Raw genomic sequence first — 22632 nt, 5'->3', positions numbered from 1 at the left:
ACCTTTGGCTTCTATATGTGCATGAATATACATGCACGCGCGCGCGCACACACACACACACACACACACACACACTGCACTGGGTGGTTTTGTGTGTCAATTTGACACAAGCTAGAGTCATCAGAAGAGTAAATGCCTCCATGAGATCCAGCTGTAAGGCATTTTCTCATTTAGTGATCCATGGGGAAAGACCCAGCCCTTGGTGGGTGGTATCAGCCCTGGGCTGCTGGTCCTGGGTTCTCTAAGAAAGCAGGCTGAGCAGCCATGAGGAGCAAGCCATGATGAGCAAGCCAGTAAGCAGCTCCCCTCCATGGGCCCTGCCTCCAGGATCCTGCTGTTTGAGTCCCTGTCCCTACTTCCTTCAGTGATAAGCAACAATGCTAAAGTGTAAGCCCAACAAACCCTTTCCTCCCAACTTGCCTTGTGGTCGTGGTGTTTCATTGCAGCAATAGACACTCTAACACACTCACACTCACATACACATACACATACACACACACACACACACCAGCTCGAGGTGGGGGTTGGGGGTGAGAGGGCCTCCGAAGGCTTATAGGATTTTAGCTACTATATCTCTCCCTGAACTCTAGTCCCCACACATCATATTCTCTAGAGAAGAGTCTCAATGTGGTGTGTGCACTTTGGATATGTTCATTGTAACTGTTATTCTACCCATAAACCCTTCCTGCTCACATCCTTGAAAACCCCAGTGGAGTGGAAAGAGTGTCTTTTTGATCTGTCTTTGGGTCTGCTTCTTAAGCATTGTAAGCCTTTGGGCTCATGCCATCTGTCCTCCCAATAAAGGGACATGGAAGCATGCCACCTGCCCCTGCTAGGTGGGAGTGTTAGATGTCCTACTCAGTCACCCAACAACCGGATGGAGTGGCATTAGTCTCGTCCATTTTCAAAGTTTCAGGCTAGACCACGCTGTTGTTCAGCGGCTGATCTGCGAAGTGGGAATGAGAGCCCTGGAAATGCATCCTGTGAGAATCAGGCAGTGGGTTGTGTTGAGCAGTTTCAGCATATGAAGATGTGTTTATCCCCCCCCCCCTTTGCTCTTCCTGTTGTTACCCTCTGGTTTTCCCCTGTTCTTCCAGAGGAGGTTTGTGCCTTTTCCTAGGATGCTGATGCCATTCCTGTGGACGTCAGTATCCACTCCTGCCCTTGCACCTATATGCTGTTGTTTCTCACAGTGGGAGATGGTGTTTGCTCTTTGCTTATCCCTGTTTTCCTTTACTGATCATCAGTAATTTTACTGAACTGTTTCTTAGGAGCCGCCAGTCTCAGGGGAATGAGGTCACTCAAAAGTACTCACTCCAGTTTTAGTGAACTTCTGTTCAAATGTGCGTAACCACCCCTCAGGTGACTCCAGGCATGACTAAAATTGCCATAGGGCCTATCCTGGCTATCTGTGAACTGATAGACATTTTGCTAATTCTGTAACTTGTTTGATTCTTCCTGGGAGGATGACAGACAATAGCTGTTCTAGGTGTTCAATTAGATCAAACTCAAGCAATTATCCTTTTGGTTGACCTGGGTTCCGCACTGAATAACTGGTGGTTGTTAGTCCTGTTACTGCTAAGCATATTCTGATATGCCTGGCTTTTGCAGCTGCCTGCAATATTCATGATCCCCTGGGACAGCCAGCTGGTGATAGGAAGCTGGTAGACTTGGGCAGGTGGGTGTTGGACACAGTGGCTTCTGCTCTTTTCATTCTTGCCACTCTGTTTGGCATGGAAAGATTTTCCAGTTGGGCTCCTCTGGTTAGCAGAGCCGGGTGACTCTTAAGTCATATTAAATAAAAAAATTGCACATGAAATTGCAGCATTGTGGATCAGATCGGGTCAAAGAAGAATTTTTTTAATGCTTCAACCTAATGCTTAAAGAGAGATAGCTGCAAACAGATTTCTTATATTATCCTACTTTTTGTTTTGTTTTTCAACAATTGTCATGTAATGAAAACTATCTATTTTAACAAATGTAAGTTGGCCTCACTCTAACAGAATCATTTTATTCAAGTATATAGAAAGGGTACTTTTCATTTAGCTGGGCTCTTACTTAGAATGTGTCTAGACTCTTCATATTATTTCCAGTTTGTTCCTTTCATATAATGATGTGATATCAACTCTTGTACATGTGTGTGTAAAATATATGTGTAATATTATGTGATAGTTTGAGCATAGCTAGCATAAACTATGGAGGTAGACTGTACTATTAAAACCCAGTTCTGGAGTGTGTGGCTGGACTCTCACCATGGCAGTCATGGAATTTCAGGTCACTCACTGTAGAATCACACTATGAATTTGAGAATTCATGTCAGTAGAATAGAATGGAATGTGGTTTTGGGTTCTCTTCCCACCAGGATCTTGCCCAGTTTGGCATCCAGATGTTAAATTAGAGTGGGATTAGTTGAGGGAAGTGGTCCACTGTGTAGCTGCATGTTTAATGGAATATTACAGAAGGCATGTGGGCTCTTTGTTACCTAGAGATTGTGAAGGGGCAGACAGCATATAACCCCAAAGGCATCAGAAACGTCTTCCTGTCTTTGTTCCTAACTATTCTTGCACTAGAAAAACCATCCATGTGGAATTACCCCTCCTTTCCCTTCTGTATTCCACCAACAGTGCGGGGAGGATAGCAATATCATATAGGGGGAAAATACCCAGTAGACTAGGGGAATGGAGAACTGGATTTTAGGCTGTTCTCTGCCTCTCACTAGCTTGACACCATAGCATGTCACACAGCTTCTTGGGACCTCAGTTTCTTCCCTGTGCACTGAGCAGAACAACACCAACCTCCCAGGTAGCTGATGGCACACTAGTAGGGGGAGGGGGCTCTGAAGGCTCTGAAAACATGACCTGGGTGGTGGTAGCTTGCCTCTGTCCTGCCATGGGTCCAACTTATATGTGCATGTGTTGAACAGGGAGAAGGCTTGTGGTCCAAGCCGCTGGTATACTTTCCTACCTTGTCCCAGAAGTCCAGTGCTCTCTGTTATTTGAACAAACCACTACAAACTTGATGGCATGAAACAGCAGAGGTGACCTTCCTCGCCGTTCTGCAGGCCAGATATCATTAGCTGTGTGTGGTTTCCCAAATCCCTGGCTGGAGACCCCTTCTCTGCCTCTTCAGCATCTGGTGGCTTCAGGTCCCCTGTGGCTTTGACTACATCCCTGCATTCTTTGCTTAGGTGACTACATTGCCTTTTCTTCTGGGCTGTTTCTTCTCTGCTTCATTGGACCCCACCCAGCCCTTGTCTCTTTGCCTTGTTGTGTGTTCCTAAACAGGAGAAAACCCTTCTCTCTGGGTGCTCAGTGCAGTGGGGGTGGGCTCATGCACTCTGAGGTCAGAATCAGAGCCGCTAGCCACTAGTCAGCAGCTGCCAGTCATCACTTAGGCCCGCCTCCTCTCATGCCGCCTCCTCTCATGTCTGTCTTATTCTTGCTTTGACCCCGTCTGCAGCTGGCTCACCCACATCACCTCTACGCTTATTTTAGCTTCCCTAATCCATTTGTCAATGCCAACTGAGGTCTGCTAATGACTTCAGGGTGACAAACCCCTTGCCACTCTGCTTGACTGATGCTTTTATCCCATCCTGCCCTAGTTACTTCCAGAACCTTCAGGAGTCAACTTGAGCTATAAAGATGATCTGGGACAACCTGACTGTATAGTTTTGTTAAAGGAAAGTGACCTCAATTGTATGTTAGTAGCCTCATGGTGACTGACGACCTGAGGCAAGAGGTCTGCTTAAGAGTGGAGCTCTGCCTTTCTGTGACCATGGGGACAGCTGGAGTGCTTACTCATGCTTATTAGGCAGGTTCCTGGTCAGTTCTCACAGTCACCTTATGAGGCAGGCTTAGTGCCATCACTCATTGGTGACACCTTGTGGTATCCTGGGAATCAGCCTTGTTAGGTTGTTCCAGATTATCCTTGGACTGCCTCACCACTTAGATAAGACCTTCGAGCTGGCCAAAGCCAAGGTTAGTAAAGACACAAATGAATGAGGAGCCAGGGCCAGGGTCATCTGTGGGCATCTTGGCACTGCATAGATAAGCCCATGGCTTGTTGGAAAGAATCCATGTTCTAAAGAAAGCCACAGATTTGCTCAGTGCTCCAAGGATAGGAAAGATGGTCTAGGAGGGTGCTTTGGAAAGGCATATCTACTGGGAAGAGGGCAAGAGCCAGAACTTGGAAATTTTGAGGACTGGTTATGTCTAAATCCAGTATAGTGACTGGGGACTAGCCACACAGTGTCTCCGAGCCTCAGTTTCCCTTTCATAAAAGGAGATTGGTGGATGGGCATAAGACTCAGATTGTGGGAGCTGGAGAGATCTGGGTGTTCTTCCAGAGGTCCTGAGTTCAATTCCCAGCAACCATATGGTGGTTCACAACCCTCCATAATAGAATTTGATGCCCTCTTCTGTTGTGCAGGCATACATGCAGAACACTCAAACATAGAATATAAATAAAATAAAATTAAAAAAGATTCAGATTGTATATGCAACTAAACATTCAATAGGTGCTTAGCAGTCACAGATCTGCTGGAATTCCCTCCCATATTTCCTCTGGGAAGCCTTCTAAGCCTCCATCCAGCCAAGGCAGCCAGTCCCTCCTAAGAGCCTTCTCATTATGTACTGACAACATAACCTGTAGGGTTTAGGCCACCCACGTGGGTCTGGATGCTCTCCTCTTTGTCATCAGGGCCTGATGTGGTTAGCTTGCTAGCTTGACACACTGCGATCATCTAGGATGAAAGTCTCGGTGAGGAGTTATCAGGATCAGGTTGGCCTGTGTGCAAGTCCAAGGAGGGTTTTCTTTTGTTAATCTATTTATTTTACATCCCAGCAGCAGCATCCTCTCCCACCCTCCCCTCCCAGTCCCTCTCCCCCATTCCCTTCCTCCTCCCTGTCCTCTTCTGTATCCATCCAGGAAAGGGCAGGTCTCTCATGAATGTTACTAGAACATGGCATATCAAGTTGCAATAAGACTAAGCACCTCTCCACGTATTAAGGCTGGGCAAGGTGACCCAGTATGACAAGTAGGGTCCCAGAATCTAGTAAAGAGTCAGAGACAGTACCTGTTCCTGATATTTGGAGTACCATAAAAGGACCAAGCTACACAACTGTAATATATATGCAGAGTGCCTACGTCACTCTCATGCAGGCTCCTTAGCTGTTGGTTCAGTCTCTGCAAGCTCCTGTTGTGTGAGCCTTCTCGTGGTGTCCTTGATTCCAAGGAGGGTTTTCTTGATTACATTAACTGATATGGGATGACCCAGCCCACCGTGGATGACACTATGAGAATAGGGAAAGTGACTTCAATAGTAGACATGCACGCATTAATTCATTTTTCTCTGCTCTTGATGTGGACATGATGTGATTAGCTGCTTTATGTTCCTGCTGTTTTGACTTCCCTGTAATCACACACCTGGAATTTTATCTAAAACAAGCCTATTGTCCCCTAAATTACCTTCAGGGTATTTTAACACCAGAAATGAAGTAGGAGGCTGCTTAATTCTGACCCAGGTACACAGCGGTGTCTTTGTTGAGGGGAAAAAAAAAGCTGTCTCCTCAATGGAAAGAAGAGATAGTTCATTCTGGAGTCAAATGTAAGTGGCCATGGTCCAGGAAAACAGACAGATTCTGGTTAACCTAAACATGATGTTCAAACATTTGTGATTTTTTTTTATAGTAAGGGGGGGGATAAACTTAAAATACATTGGTGGGAACACTTTAAATACATTGGTGAGTTACAGCCAAAACCCTGCTATAAACCTAATGACATTCCCAGCCTTTGGGTTGGTGGAAGCTAAGGGGTCTATTTGTACATTCTAAAAAGGATTTGCCCCAAGGTTTTAAGGTCAAATCTAGAGGCGAGCATGGGATGACTATTAAAGGGACTAATGGGGAACCTAAGGTAATTTGAGGTCTGGCACTGCAGCATTCCAGCTCTCCATAATCACAGAAGTTCAGGTTGGTCAGTCAGCCTTGCAGAACCTTTATCAAGTATGCAGTCTTTTTCCTGGAACTTCAGCTCATGTCTACGTAACAAAGGAACCTCAAAGGAACCCGGAGTGACTTGTAGCACAGTGCCTAGCATGGCAGATCTCTGGGAAGACTAACTCATCAAAGTGTGGGTTTACTCTGGCTAGAGCTTGCATGCTGTGATGTATGGAAGCATGAAAATAATCATGATTTCTTGCTAACACCTTCTTAACGCCAAACTTCGCTGTACACAGCCTCACATATGACCTAGAAGGCACTGGGACCATTCTCTTACCAATACTGGCATTGGAGGTTCAGAAGCTTCCTGGTCATGCTTAGTCATGCTTAGAAGGAGGTGGTGTGTGTGTGTGTGTGTGTGTGTGTGTGTGTGTGTGTGTGTGTGTGTGTGTGTGTGTGTGTGTCCCTGCAGGGAGATATGAGTCAATTTCCCTTTAACTAAAGCGACCCCAGGCCTTTTAGTTTGGGGGAGGCATCCAGCTGCAAGTTCAGGAGCCGGGCTCCTGAAGACTCTATACCTGCTCTTTGAGGCCGTAACACATGTGTTATCTATTTTCCTCATTGCTGGGGCAAATAGCCTACAAAAGCAACTTAACGAAAGGCTTCTTTGACTCAGGGTTTGAGAGTGCAGCCCACCATGGTGGAGAGGAAGAAACTGGCTGCATGGTGGGTATAGTCAGATGGCAGAGTGGGATCAATGCTGCTACTTGGCTGGCTTTCTGTGTCTTGTCAGTGACCCCAGGTTTAATAGGGTGTGTCTTCCTACTGTATCTTAATCTGGAAAAACCCTCACAGATAAACCCAGAAATGTGTTTCCATGGTGATTCTAGGTCCAGTCAAGTTGATAATAAAGACTAGTCATCACAGTGCTCAAAACCAGGACTGCACTGTGACTGTCCTGGCTCTTGGGTACTGAGTTTGGTATAGATTGTGACCCAGGCTGAATTATATACATTCTGTGTTGATTCTTAATTGTACCCTGTGTCCACATGGGTCCACTAAAGAAACTAGTCCGGTCCCAAGCTTCTCAGGTTCAGGTCCCTGATCATCCTCTGTCTCTACAGGTCCCACAACGGATGGCAGTGGCAGAGGGGACCCCAGAGGACAGCGGTGGCGGCTCCCCAGGAGTTTGGGGTTCCTGGGGCCCCTGGTCTGCCTGCTCGCGCAGCTGCAGTGGTGGTGTGATGGAGCAGACGCGGCCCTGCCTGCCCAGCTCCTACCGTGGCCGTGGAGGCTCACGGCCCAGTGGCCCTATGCTACCCTTCACCGGCCACGTAGTGTCAGCTGTACGCACTTCAGTACCGCTGCATCGAAGCCGGGAGGAGCAACGTGCTCTCATTGGCTCCAATGCCAGCCGCCCAGGCTCCACCATGGCTCGAGGCAGCCGACACCCGCAGGCTCGGAGCCGAGAACCCTCAGAGAGAAGGTATGGTCCCTGTGTCTGTCCCTGCCTTGAACAACAGGGGCCACTGCCTTCATTGTGCAGAGTGGGAGGAGTCCTTGTCACCACCGCCCGTTCTGTGCATGAAGGTGCCGGTGGAGGTCACAGAGCAGCATCTGGTATGATTTTTCAGGCCAAGTCTATCCTTTAGTTATACTGGGGGCGGGGAAGGTCCCTCACTTACAAGAAGCTCACTGATTTGACTAGGCTGACCAATCATGAGCCTCCATGATTGTGCCTGGCTCCTCCTTCCCAGCTACAACTGGCTTTGCTCCACCACCCCTACTTGTGATCTTAGGGGCAGAACTCAGATGCATGTGGACAATGCTAAATGGACTCAACAGGAGATATACACACATACAAACATCTACACGTACACACATGTGAAAATATATAAAAATAATAATAAAGAGGTCATGAATTTCAGAGAGAGTCTGGGGACACAGGACACAGGAGGATTTGGAAGAGGGAGACAGAGGGGTAGAAGGGATGAAATTACAGTACTCATGTATGAAATTCTCAAAAGAAATCAAATAAAAAAAGACAGGCGTGTGAAGAGCTGATCCGTGTTGCCAGTCTTTGTACAGGTTACATGTTTGGAGTCTTAGATGCCCCTCAGTTGTGGTTGCAGGATCCTGCAATGGTAAATTTTTTTCTAGAAATTTCTATGATGTATTTTCAATAGACCCTAGGATTGTGATTGCCTCTTTTCAGAAGCTCAGGGCTCAAAGTATCCTGTCTTCCTCCACACTATGCCCCCCAGATTAGCCCCTTTATCTGAGATACCGGTGGATGCTGTGATTTAGATGATTGTTTATGTGTGTGTGTGTGAGCCGTGTGAGCACAGAGGCTGAGGATGGCATTGGTGTCCTGCTCCAGAACTCTCAGCCTATTTCTTTGAAGCATCTCTCACTGAATCTGAAACTAGGCTGGGGGTGACCAAACCCTGGCAACCCTCCTGTGTCTGCCCCTCTGCCCCTTCAAGTGCTGGGATCACATACAGGGCCACACCCAGCTTCTTATGTGGGAACTGAGCATTCGAACTGAGATCCTTTAGATTTCAAAGCAAGTCCTCTTACCCACTGAACCATCTCCCCAGATTACCAGTGTGCTCTAGAACACAGAACTGTCTGTGTTTTAGAGAGATAATTCAGGATGTAATTCACATATGGTTAACATTCCCTGTGTGATGGCCAAACCCAGGATTATTTCTACAAGGAATCATGAATGCTTTCACCAAATAGAGTAATAATAAGACTCTAAATAGCCTAAGCAAGTGAAGGTCAGGTTTCCTGACCAGTGAGTATCATCACAAAAAAACATAATAAAAAGACAAAAAAAAAACCCTTGCTTTTCAGAACTCTTTATTTCAAAACCGAGGTTCCTAAGGCTCATTGCACGCCCATTGCATGCCAGGTGCTATTTTCAATGCACTCTGCTGACATCTGAGACAGAGGCTCACTTGAGACAGGGGGTGAGCGGGTGAGGGGGTGAGGGGGTGAGCGGGTGAGGGGGTGAGGGTGGAGGTGCTTCCTCCAAGGCTGCAGAAGCAGTGGGCAGAGTCGGGACTCACATTAAAGCAGCAGCGATGCACTCAGTGTCTGGGATTAAGAAGTTTGAGTGACAGTCCAGAGTTGTAGAGCCAGCCAGTAAGGTGAAATCTGAAGGTGCTATGTCAGACTCCCAGGTCCTTTCAGTAGTAGTCAGTTCCCTGTGGGGCACCAGCTTTGGGGCTAGAAACCTGGGTCTGTGAGGGAGGTCCTGGGTGGGGAAAGGGCTCTGTGGTGGAGCTTCTAGATCTTCCTAGGGGTGCAGGCTCTGTGCTCGCATGCCCCTGCCCACACTGCAGGCATTTGACTGCACATTTTAATCCCAGGCTACCTTTTCTCTTCTCATTTATTGACAAAGAGCCAGTTACTGCTTGCTGTGAGGTTCCTACTACTCCTTTTCATCATGTTCTTGTAATTTGATGGTTTCAGATGAAACAATCCAAATATTAGCTGAGAGGCCTATGCTGCTGACGAATGCTGGGTTCTTCCTGGCTGATGCAATCCACATTTGCTTATATTTATCAGTCATTAGGCGCTCGCACAGTATATCTAACCCCGAGGAGAAATGTCAGCATGTCCCATGGAGAGTTGGCCGCTCTGTTCTCTGTTGTGGGTTTGAGATTTGAGGCGGAGGCTGTTGGTGTTTAGCTGCTTGTAAAAACTGTTAGGTTGCTGAGCCAAGCAACTGAGAACTTAATTGGAGCCATATAATAAATAGAACTATTCAACCTTCCTACGAATATGCATGCAGTTTCCAATGTATCTGAAGGCCCTGGAACAGACCCAGCGGTGACTACAGACTGCTCTGTGGGACTGTAAGGCTCTTACTGGCAGGCTGGAGCACCAACCACGTCCTCATTCCCCGACCCCACCGCCATATTGCACGTGCATGTGTGCATGCTTGCACACCCACACTCATGCACATGAGTGGAGGTCAGAGGTCAATGCTTGATATTCTTCCTCAATTGCTTTCTACCTTGCTTTTCAGAGAAAAGTTCTCTCCCTGAACCTAGGACCTAGTACTTACTAGTTTGGTAGGAGACTGGCTACTGAGCCCCAGAGGTCTCTTGTCTCTGTCCACCTCCAACCCCTACCCTAGCACTGAAGTTACAGGTACATGCTGCCATGTCTGGTTCTTTTAAATGCGGGTTCTGGGGGATCAAATACGGGTCCCTGTGCTTGTGCAGCAGGCAGTTTACTGACTGAGCATCTCTGCAGCCCAAGTTACTGCTTTTTAAGCAGAGAAGCCTTTCTGCACAGTCTGAAATGGCAGCACAGTGTGCACCCCAGATAGGAGCTTCAAGGGCACTGCGGTAGAGTACTGGAGTTTAGGCCCAAATAACATGATGGTTTCCAGCTTTGCTGGGACTGGGCTCCCTGCTCTGCCCACCTCTCTGGAAACCCTGGCATCTGCACCATATTCCCAACCTACCTCAGAATCTCTGGGGCTTGTCCTCAAACAGGGACAGCATTCCAGTCCAGCCCAGTTTGGGAGCCACTGGCCTTTGGAACACTGTATTTGTTTGGAAAGGAATACGGAAATTAAACTCATCTTGCAGAACTTTCTAGTTTAGTGAGCACATATCACAGTCTCTTGCAGTATGTACAAGCCCCGCCCTCTTTTTATCTACTGGGGAGTCTGGTGTGCAAATCAGTAGCATAGGTATAGAACCCAGAAGTTGCGAGCCACTCTTCTGGAGGGCTAGAGAGGACATGTGTGCAAATGTCATTCAGCACAGTGTGATGATACAGTAGCAACCACAGTGACGGGGACCACGTTGGAATCTGGCTTGCGTGCAATGCGTTTAACACACACGAACTGTTCTTCACATTTTACACACAGGCCCGCGGACACTCTGAAGATTGTGGGACTGTACTCAGAACCACCCACATCAGAAGCAGCAGCTGGTTCTGGCACACCCAGGTCTGGCAGAGTGCAGCCTGTGACTGATTTCCACGGCTGAAAGGGAGGCGGTTGATAACCAGCAGATGTGGTCAGAACAGCTGCCTAGAGAGCAGGCAGTCTTTAAAAGTGGAAGGAATTTCATAGTCAAGATTTACTCGGAGTCTCTCCCTCGGAGTGTTCAACCCTGTTCATCAGGAAACCCCTCTTTGCATCTAGTCCTAGGCACCAAGGGGTTAAGAAAACCAAAAGCCACAGCCCATTTTCTGGGGGTCCTTACACTGTGGTTGCAGAAGATGGATAAGTCCTCTAGATCCTGCGCATGCTTGATGACGATAGAGAATGGGCTGAGGGAGGGAGCAGTCAGGAAGAATGCCCACAGCAGCTAGGAGTAGAGCCTGCTCCTCCAAGTAGAGTTTGTTTAATGAGATCTGCCTGGGACCTTCTTTACTCTACTTGCTCCCATCGCAGGCTTTTTAAAATGTTTCAAACACACATGCACACTGTAAGTTGTACTCAAGGGAGCTGTCCCTGTTAGATCTCTCCTACAGAGTGAGATTCAGAGTTTAAAGTCCCTGACACTTAGTTGTCTTGTATCTCTCACGAAGTTAAGAATGACAGTGCCGATTGGGATGGTTAATATTGTTACTAACTTGACAGTGTCTACTAAGGAGACAAGGCTGTGGGTGTGTCTATAAGAGACTCTCTAGAATGTGTTGAGTGAAGTGAGGAAACCCACCCTGACTGTGGGCAGCACCATTCCCTAGGCTGGCATCCTGGGCTGAATAAAAAGAAACGCACTGTGCACCAGTGTCCATCTCTCCCTGCTTCGTGAGTGTGTGTGCCGTATGACCAGCTACCTAACACTCCTGTTGCCATGCCTTGACTGCCACAATGGTCTGCCTGAAGAACCCATATAAAAACCATACTTGGCATATACCTTCTGTAACTCTGACTCTGGGAGGTAGAAACAGGAGGAACCTAGGAGCTCATTGACCAGACAGTCTAACCCAGTCTGTGAGCCCATTAACTTCTGGTACAGAGAACGAGCATGCTCAGAAAAAGAGTGACTGGAGACAGACTAACATCAACCTTAACCTCCACACTATATGGGTGAGCATACCTGCTTACACACATGCATGTCTCTCCCCGACATGTGTGTATGATGCATATCAGCATACACACATACTTATTACTCCCCACACACATTTGTGTGTGTTGTTAGTCAAGTACTTCATCACTGAGCTACATCTCCAGCCCTGTTGTATATATTTGGACTCATTTTTTTAAATTGGAGGGGAAAAAAGAGATGACAGAGTTTGCATAATAACGGGGTTCCTTCCAGGCTCCCCTTCCCTCCCCAGTCCATAGGCACTTTTTAAAAAGAAATTGTGGGCGAAGTCTTGTGAAAAGTGTCTTCAGTCCCATGGGTGTGGGTTGCCAGGGGAAAAAAGAGATGACAGAGTCTGCATAATAACAGGGTTCCTTCCAGGCTCCCCTTCCCTCCTCAGTCCATAGGCACTTTTTAAAAAGAAATTGTGGGGGAGTCTTGTGAAAAGTGTCTTCAGTCCCATGGGTGTGGGTTGCCACACTGCTGTTTGCTCCGGCAGGACTCACCCAACACCTTCTCCTTCTCTGCTGTCCACTAATCCTCTTTGACCACATCAGGGGCACAACCTTAGGAAGGGAAGAAGAACCTGACTGAATGCCTTTACGGAATCCATTGGAAGACCCGAATGTTGAACTCCTTCTGCCCAGTGCCTCCCCAGACTGCCACTGCCCTGACTCAGCAGCTCAGGAATGTCGTTCTAGTGGAAAGCATTTCTGAACAAGTTGTAGGAAGGAACAGAGGGTGGGGAGCCTTGGCCCTGGGGTCTTGGCAGCACCCAGGTTGTGTTACCCAGATCTCCTCCTGGACTAGATCTCACTTCCTGTGAGGCTTCAGGTTTTCACCTGACCCACTGAGCTGTTTCCCTATCACCCATCTTAGTCATCTTTAAGTATATAGTTCAGTGACATTAAGTGCATTCTTCTTGGTGTGAGGCAGTCACTGCCATTCATCTGTATAACTTGTTTCATCTTCCCAGACAGACTCGAGCCATTACACAGTCATTTCCACTGTCTCCTTACACCAGCCTGAGCCCATACCATTTTAGTTTTTGCCTCAACACTTTACTGTCTTACATAAATGGAGTCAGATGGTATTTGTCATCTGTGATTGAATTGTTTCACTCAGTCTGTAAGGTTTATCCATGTGGTCATGGTGCAGAACCCCCTTTTCTTTTTAGGGTTCAATAATACTGTTTCATATATTTTGTTTATTCATGTTTTGTTTATTCATTCATCCATCTATCAATGGGCACAGGGGTTGCTTCCAGGTTTAAATTGTTGTGAATAATGGCTGCAATGAACACGGGTATACAAAGGTCTCTTCATGGCTTCACTTTGAGTTCTTTTGGGTGGACGCCCAGAAGCAAACTGGAATCACACTATTTCTATTTTTCATTTTTGAATTATATTTATCTATTATCATTGTGTGTGCAGATACACTAGCGTCTGTCATGGTATGTATCTGAGGTCAGAAAACAACTTTTGGAAGTCACTGTTCTCCCTTCCACTGTGTGAATCCCAGGGATGAAACCTGGGTCTTCAGACTTGGTGGCAGGTGCTTTACACACTGAGCCCTCTCAGAAGCCCTCTAGTTTCAGTTTTTTAGAAGAGATGACACACTTCCCTCCCCAGCGGCTGTACTGGTTTGTGTCCCCATAATAGTGCACAGGGTTCAAGCTTCTCTGTGTCTTGTTTGTCGGAGCATTCATATGGACCCCATCCTAACAGTTCTGGAGGAACATCTCATTGTGATTTGGATTTACGTTTCTTTTCATGGACCTTGCTAGGCATTTGTGTTTCTTCTTTGGAGAAATATTTCCTTGTGTCCTTGGAGAGCCTTTTCTTGTATAACATCAAAACCACCATGGTTATTGTCTCATTCCCAAAATGTTTGTCCAGTGCAGGCACTGTGCCAGAACCAATCCCCTATTCTCAGGGTCAAGAACATGGTCCCGCATGTTGTTGATGGTTTTAGTCAATTGATTTTAGTTTTCACAAAGACAGTAAATAGAACAGCTGCCACTTGCCAGAGGAGGTCAGGAAATTTTTGAGCCCTCTGACTGTCCAAGGACCTGCTCTCAGGCCTTCTGCCCCATGAGCTGCAATTCTTATACTTGTCTTCATAGGTCTGATGGCTTGATTATACCTGTTAGCCTGCTGGAACCTGGGAAAGGGGCACTCCTTCCCAGCAGACACTACAGATATCAGTTTTTATGTCTTAGAGATGTATATGTGGGTGTTCAGACATGTAATACCATCTGTAAAAAAACAAATAACAAAAAATCCAGTCTCTCTGTCTGTCTCTCTGCCTCTGTCTCTCTGCCTCTGTCTCTGTGTGTGTGTGTGTGTGTGTGTGTGTGTGTTCCTTTGGATATTTGGGGCATAAAAAAGACTGAGAAACATGGGCTTCCCAGAACTCCTCTGAGAAATAAAGCTTATTTCCTTTTGAAGATGCCAAGCCAGGTCAGAATGCCCTGATCCAGACAGACTCTACAGACAGACATGAATAGAAGGGATGATTTATGGGCAGATATCAATTACTGGTATTTTAGTTTTACTTTATTATTCCATAATTTCTTGTGTGTGTGTGTGTGTGTGTGTGTGTGTGTGTGTGTGTGTGTGTGTGTATGCATGTATGTTTGTATCCATGGCATTTAATTAGGATTGCAGGAATGAACATCAGTAGAGGGTTATTTACTTGAGCAAGGGCAACTTACCTGTGGCTGCACTACCAATGAATGTGATCCCAACACTCTACTACCACACTACCACCCCCCCCACCCCTGTTCTCAGCCACTGTCTGTTAGCTGTCTAGCCCTTCGGGAAGGAGGGGCTTTTTGAGTCCTCTTCCCCATCCATGATTGGCATGTCCATGGGCCCAGTCTTATGCAGGAAGCCTCTACTGCTCTGCGTTCATGAGAGAAACTGCTGTGCCATGCAGTTACAGAGCAGTATGGTGACAATCTGTGGAAGTCTAGGATCAGGACTATTTATTAAGGAATGAAATGGAAATAACACACTCATGAATACCAAAGGAAGTGGTGCAGCTGCCTCTTTGTCCACCATGGAAGGATGGGGAAAACTCTGGACCAGGTCAAAAACCCCTCCACATCCAAGAGGGAGCGTGACCCTCCTCCTTCCTTGTTAAGGGATCTTGTATCATCAGAGAAAACCATGTCCATCAGGCAGGCCCAGTCTATTCCCTTGGTCATTAGACTGAATGGCTAAATTCCCACAACAAAGCAGTCTGAAATAAAGTTGTGTATTGCAATATAGGAGAACAAAGGCTGTCACTGGCTTGAATTGACAGGGTTGGGTCTTTGTCTAACTCCACCATTTGCTGGCCTGTGTCCGGCCCACATTGCCCAGATCACAGTGTTAGCCCTGCCTTCTGCCATCTCATCTCCACCCACCTCAGAAAAGCAGTCATTATTGGCCAATGGTCAATGAGCCCAGGTTTGCTTCTTTAGTCCTGATGATGGTGTGACACTCACCACAAACTTAGTTGCTTAAAATGATGAAAACAAATAATGAAAAAGAGCTCTTCACCCCAGATGTTCAAGATTGAGTTGCTGGCAAGACTATGTTCTTTCTACAGCTGCAGGTAGAATTTTCCTTCCCTTTCTGACTTCCAGAGGCCACTGCAGCCCTCTCTTTATAGGCCTCCTCCCTTTTGTTGCCTATCAGCCAACTGGGAACCTTCTGCTATACCTAAGTAAAAGCATGGATAGGCAAAGAGAAGGTTGTCAAATGCTGCTCTTTGGGAAGTTTTGTTTTCTATGGTATTAGGCAGTAGTGAGCTATGGCAGTAGGTGGATGGGGGTAATATCAGGTATGTAATACTGATTATATTGAGAAATCATCATGTTCCTTTGGAGCTCACTGAGATGTAGGATGTAGCTGAATGTAGGAATGGGCCTACCACCCCATGCTCTTCTTACCCAAGCATGCTTATGTCAAGTGACCTTGAAGACCCCTTAACTGGAGATAAGCTGCCATTCCCTGCCCCCAGCATGTGACAGGGAGGAGAAAACAACAACAAAAAAAGGCATGTGCTCTTGGGAAGAAAGTTGTAAAAACCAGAGGACCAGAAAATCTTCTGTTAGACTGTCTCCTAGGAATGACAGAGAAGCTTCATCCGTGATACTTCAACAATATGGTTGCCTAAATGAGATACGAACAAGGCCAACACTAATTGACATTCTAACATGGAAGGGGAAAATCTTAGGGACTCTAACCCTAGACAAAGAACTATAGACAGCTAAAAAATGCTAAGTGTGGGAGAATTAGTCTTTCCCAGATATGAGTCTCCTAATTGGTTATCCAATACCATTTGTTCAGTCTTGAAATCATATACATATAAGCAACACTAAATAAACTCAGTTAGCTGTATTTGTGTACATGTTTATGCATGTATGTATACAGACAATTTAAAAGAGACCATGAATTTGAGAGGAGACGGGTTTGGGAGCACGTGGAAGACATCGGAAAGAGGAAAGGGAAGGGGAAAAAATATACTTTTGTTTTAGTTTAAAGAATTAGATTAAAAAAGGACTTCGTACTGATGCACATATGAACTCACAAAGTCTATGAGCCAGATGGGGTCCTAGCACAGAGAGGAAAAGTGGGCACAAGCTATCTCCAACTGATACCTGCTTGCAAAGGAAAAACTAGTTTTTACCAATGGAATCTCCCTGAGTATACAAACTACACTTAAGGGCAGACTCCATGCTAGCAGTAGATGGTCAATATAAAATGAACTCAATGATATCTCTAGAGATCCTTTTGAATTATAATGCTTTGTCTGGGAATTTTTAACCTAATCGTGTGTGTGTGTGTGTGTGTGTGTGTGTGTGTGTGTGTGTGTGTGTATGTATGTATGTGTGTGTTTCTGGTTTTCTGCTTTAATGGGATTTCTGGATGTGTGTATCTTTGGTCTATATGTGTTTCTTGTACTTTTTCTTTGGGTCTTTTTTCCCCATGTTTGTTTTGTCTTATTCTGACCTGTTTGTTTTTATTTTATTTCTTATTTTTTCTTTTAGATATCTGTTTCCTTTGTAATAAGAGAGAAAGAAAGGGTATGGACTTGGGTGGTTGGAGAGGTGGAAATAACTAGGAAAGAGTGGGAGAGGGGAAGCCATAATTATATGAAAAATATATTTCTAATATATTTTTTAAAAGAAATGAGAAAATACTTTGGGCCTTGAAAACAGTTAGAAGGTAAACCACTTCTGACACAGGTTCCTGTCATTTACCCTGTGATATAAAATGGACAGTGGGAGAGACAAGCTGAAGGGTTAGCCATAAGAAGCACTACCATGGGAGGCTCAGCCATAGAGAGAAAGCTCAGTTGGAAACCCCAATGGGGCTTCCTTAATTTCTCCTGGGTGTTTTGAGCATCCAACTTGATGATGTTTGTTATCTGTCTGTCTCTTGCTATTTATTATTTTACTTCAGCTTGTGAAATTAATAAGCTCCCTTATTCAAAACTGAGAGAGTATACCTGTCACAGATCATTCTCCAGACCATAAGCACAATGTTATATTCCTTGCACTGGCCTCCAGCATAACGACCCTTAGCCCTACAAATGAAACAGCTCTTCTGAAGGCCCAGAAGTTGGGATTCGTTAGCCCTTAACATCAGCTTGTGGAACAGCTCTTGGCCCTGGGTCTGAGCCCCTCATCCCTAGAGACTTGACAGCAATCTGGTGACCAGGCCCTGTATATTCTTTTCTCCTGCTTCCTACAGCCACGTTGCTTTCCCAGCTCAGCCTGCTCATTACTCAGATGTCCCTGCCACAGCTGTTCTGCTAAGTCTGTTGCTTCTTTCTCATTGCTACTAGTTAGCCCCTTGCCTATTATTACTGATAATAGGCTAAGACTACTTGAAGAAAGCCCTTTGTAGGGCTAATGTTGCTATACCAGTGGAGTCAGCACAGGAGGTGTCTCTCAAAGCTCACTGTTTATGTAGTCAGAGTGAACCAATCACAATACATCTTACATGTTAATGAAGTTTTGTGTTTGGGCCAATCATAGTCTTTCCTCCTCAGCCCCAGTTAACCACAGACATGTGAGCAACCTGGCATGTGTTTGGGCTGGGATTTGAACCTGGGCCCTCTGGAAAGGCAATAAATACTTAACTGCCAAGCCATGACTGCACCCTGTTGGTTTAATCTTACCTGCAAAGTCCCATTGCCATCTAAGGTAACATTGACTGGTTGATGGAAACCCTTGAGACTACCCAGCCTGTTGTTGTTCTGTGATACCTCAAGATCATTAGGATTTCCAAGTGGTAGAAAACTTCCATTCAAGTTGGACTATCTACACCCTTTTACCCCATCCCTGGTTGTTTATGGAATTAGGTGATATTTCTCAGAAAAACAAAGAGGGAAACCACACGTTCCCCCACCCTACCCTTAAGTATTTTTACTCCAATTTATGGTATTAATTAGGAATGGCTATAATAAATGAAGTTAAGACAATACATGCCCAAGGCAGCTTGTGTAACATACACAGCTCTGCATCCCAAAGCCACAGCTCAGTTCCTAGTTCTCACAGATGCTTTGGTTCTGGGTAAGTCACTTCATTTCTTTAGGTCTTAGTTTCCACATTGGTGAAATAAAATGGTTTTGTTGTTAAGGACTTTTGTGTGTTACAGTGGCAAGCTATTGTATCTGTTTATGACAGGTTCTCATGTAGCCCAGGCTGACCTTCAGCTCACTATGTAGCTGGGATTGCCCTTACCTTCTGATCCTTCCTGCCTTAATTCCCACAAGGCTGGGGATCAAAACCTGAGTTTATGCATGCTAATCAAGTACTTCCCTAACACCAGTTACTGTTTTAAATGACACTACTGTTGCTGTCACCATCCAGTATAAGAGAAAGAGAAGGTGGCTAAAGGATTCAGCTCATAGGCATACTCTCAAGCACCCTTCTGGAACATTCAGCAGTGTTTTTTTTTTTTTCTTCTCTATGCATTGGTGTTACAATTCCTCAAAGCCGTGTCTTGGGACTTCTGTCTCATCCCATGGATTTTTCTTAACTGCCACTCATGTCCACTAGTCTTTGGGGGCGGGGGTGGGAGTTGGGGCGGAGGTTTCAGCCTTTTTGCATTAGAAAGACTCCTGTTTCTTACCTTGTTTAAGTTCCTGGAGCTGGGAGTCATTAAGCTACACTTCCTGTCTCAGATTCATCATTGGCTGATGGCAAGACCTAGGGGAACTGCTTAATGTAATCTATAAAACATGGATAATTACATGTCCTCTGTCCACCACACAGGCATGTCATGGGGGGAGGGTTAAATGAGGTAACAGCTGTAAAAGCTCTTCAGAAAATATAAAACCACTCAAAACAACACGATGTAACTATTTTAATATTATTAAACAGATAATCTTCGGGAGCTGTTCTGTGACTTCTTGTATGTATGCATTCAGGCATGCTCGTGTATGTGTGTAATTCATATGTATGTGTTTGTGTGTTAATATTTATACATTTTTGAAAAAGTTATTATTTATGTGTATGAGTGTATGTGTGGGTCATGTGCCTTCATGTGTGTGAAGTTTTCCCAACACCAGAAGAGAGTAGGAACTTGAATTGGAGTTAACAGCCACTGGATATGGGTGCTAGGAACCAAACTTAGTTTCTCTAGAGAGCAACAAGCACTCTTAACTGTTGAGTCATCTCTCTAGCCGTGTGTGTGTGTGTGTGTGTGTGTGTGTGTGTGTGTGTGTGTGTGTGTGTGTGTGTGGTGTGTGTGTTGAGCTTTCAGACAGGACAGACAGAACCATGCCTCCATCACAGGTTTTCTTCATCCATTCCCACCTCCCCCTGACTGGACCCTGGCTGCAGGTATCAATCATTTGTTTTTCAGGTCCTCCTTCCCTTCTGCTCAGTTGAAAGCCATTCACATTTTCCCACTATTAAGTCTGGGGTAATATGCTATTTCTGTCCTGAAGGTTCCTGGGGCTGAGGGCTTCCTTCATGATAGAGAGGAAGAGTTGCTGATAGTCCAACTTCACAGAGTAGCAGCACTCTGGTTTCCTGATCCTCCCTAGACAACTAAGGAGTTTCATTACTTGGGCTGGGTTGAGGCTGAGGGAGTCTTTCAGAAACCACATGGTAAGGAGAAGGAAAGTCTAATGCCTTGTCCGTGTTTCTTTTTGAAAAAACATCTCTGACCACACCGGGTAGGTAAGGAGAAAGCAGGTTCATGTGTTTGCAGCACGAACTCCATGTTTTCTTATTGTTGTTATTTTTCTCTTCCAAGCAAAGATTTGTTTCTGCCCTTTTGAGTCAGGAATATAGTTGTTTGACAAAAAGTTCCCTGTGGATACTAAGTAGATAAGCAGTTTCATGGGCTCTGGTTTCTGGATGTGAGACCTTAGTCCACAGTTGGTCACAGGGCTGGGCTTGCCCATGTGTACATTTCTGCCTGTAGGTTAGGGAAGATTGGAGCCAGATCTTGAAGCTTGGGTTACTCTGATCCCAAGCCTCCAAAGGGCCCTTGTTCCCTCCTCATGGCATTTTGTTAAGTGTCAGAAGTATTCCATTAGTTATCAGAACAAAGATCACATTTGCTGTGAAGAATGCTGTATTGAACCTTCTCCAAGCCATTCAGAGCTGATTCAGGAAGAGAGATACAGCAGGCCATGGAAAAAGCCTGCCTCCAATATTTGTGATCCAGAGGGTGGGGAGCTTGGCTTAGAGTATGGAACCCTGGGGCTTGGGGCATGCCTAGTAGTGGCCTCAAATGCCTACATTAAGGATGGAGGGGAATTTCCTGTGTGAGTAACTGGTATTTCTTTCACTGGTGCTGCCTGCCGGAGCCTGCACATGTGCTGAATCTGTTGTAGTAATGGCATTTGTTTCTGTGTGTTACTTTAGTCTCAAGCTGAGACACTGAGCTGAGTTAAAGATGGCCACACTGTCCTGCCATGGTGCAGGGCAGTGTGAGACTTGAGTGCAGGGGTCCTGACCCCGGGGTACCTGGGCTTCCTACTGCAGAGCTCACAGTGACATCACCACAGGAAAGGCTTGAAGAATGGCTGCTGCAGTAACCGTATTGCCCAGCCTTCTGTTGGTGCTTGGAGTAAAGTGCTCACAGCCCTCTGGCAGCCCCAAGCTTCTCAGGTTCTTGCTTTCTTATCAACCTCACAGGCCCTCCTCTGCATGTAGAGTTCTTTGTCTTATTTCCTTTAACAACAAGAAGCAGAACAATTGACACAGAGAGACAATTTACTCTGCACAGGAGGCTGAATAACCCTCTTCTCCCCCTGCCAAGGCTATCAGTCCCTAATCCCCGGAGTCTATAAATGCTTACTTATTTGGAAAAGGGTCTTTGCAGATGTGATTACCTTAAGCATCTTGGGACAGATGATCATTATTCAGGTGGTCTTTTTAAAAAAAATTCTTGGCCATCTATGGGGCCTTGGGTAGTAGATCAGTATTTATCCCTGGCATGCGAATGAACTTTATGAGCCCATTCCACATGGAGGGATGCTCTCTCATCCTGGACACAGGGGGGGAGGGCCTAGGCCTTGCCCCGGATGAAATAACAGACTCTGGGGATCCCCTGTGGAAGGCCTCACCCTCCCTGTGGAGCAAAGTGAGGACTGGGTGCGGGGTTGGAGGGCGGTTGGAGGGGAGCGGAGGAGGAGGAGAGGGAGAGGGAACTGGGATTGACATGTGAAGCAAGCTTGTTTCTAATTTAAATAAAAACAAACAAACAAAAAATTTTACAATTAATATTTTAAGTCAGCATACATTTCATTATGACATTTTCATATATGTTAATATACTCTGACCTCAATAGGAGAAGAATCATTGTAATAGTGGGGAGGAGAGGGTAACAGAATATATGTGACATTTGAGTGGAAAAAAACCCACAGAAGGGGAGTGAGAAGGAAAGGGAAGGGCAGTGGGGGAGGGGACTTCAATGCAATCTTGAGTCCTTATAAGAATGGACAGATAGGGATTTGATAAGCAGACACAGAGGACAAGGTGATACAGAAGCAGAACTGAAGTTGAGGATGTTGCTCTTAAAGACTGAAGGAACCTGGTCACAAGCTAAGGGTTGTTGGCAGTCACCAGGTGCTGGAAGAGATAAAAAATGGATGCATGGTGGTGGGGATGCATTATAGAAAATGTGTTTTTAGGATTTTGTTGCTATGTGGACATTGTAAAGACTATTACACAAACCAAGATGGCTATGTCAATAGGTGATGGACTCTTATATAACCACTGTTGTGTGTCCTTTACTGGAGACACCGTTTGGCACAGGATTACAGTCCAGAGGGATCAAGGTCCTGGCTTTCAGTGAGTAATGGTGACTTCACTGTATCATCTCTGGTGCTGTGAGGAGTATTCACTGATTCTGTGGGAGTTTTCCAGAGTGGTTAAGGAAGCCATCTCGCCGTCTGAGGCTCTGGTTTAACTTGACAGTGCACATGTCTAAACCGCTTACATCATCCCTCTGGCTCTTATAGTATGAGAAACATTAGATAGATAAGTGACAAGCCCTGAGTCCCAGAACATGCTTTTGTGTGTGTGTGTGTGTGTGTGTGTGTGTGTGTGTGTCTGTGTCTGTGTGTGTGTGTGAGAGAGAGAGAAAGAGAGAGAGAGAGACAGAGAG

At 45.7% G+C, this 22632-nt stretch overlaps 1 protein-coding gene across 2 annotated transcripts in view; it reads left to right on the top strand.

Moving 5' to 3' along the window:
• Positions 1–22632, top strand: part of Thsd4 (thrombospondin type 1 domain containing 4) — a 544450-nt gene that overhangs the window by 85253 nt on the left and 436565 nt on the right. For both annotated transcript variants that reach the window (XR_005874742.1, XM_013117385.3), the window contains exon 4: positions 7064–7425. Coding sequence is in view for 1 of the 2 variants with exons in the window: in XM_013117385.3 (XP_012972839.1) it covers positions 7064–7425 (362 nt within the window). In the remaining variant the exon portion in view is untranslated. The remainder of the gene's footprint in view (positions 1–7063; positions 7426–22632) is intronic.

Source organism: Mesocricetus auratus, unplaced genomic scaffold (assembly GCF_017639785.1).
Source record: "Mesocricetus auratus isolate SY011 unplaced genomic scaffold, BCM_Maur_2.0 Super-Scaffold_100691, whole genome shotgun sequence".
Taxonomy (NCBI): domain Eukaryota; kingdom Metazoa; phylum Chordata; class Mammalia; order Rodentia; family Cricetidae; genus Mesocricetus; species Mesocricetus auratus.
This window is presented reverse-complemented; position numbering and strand designations above follow the sequence as displayed.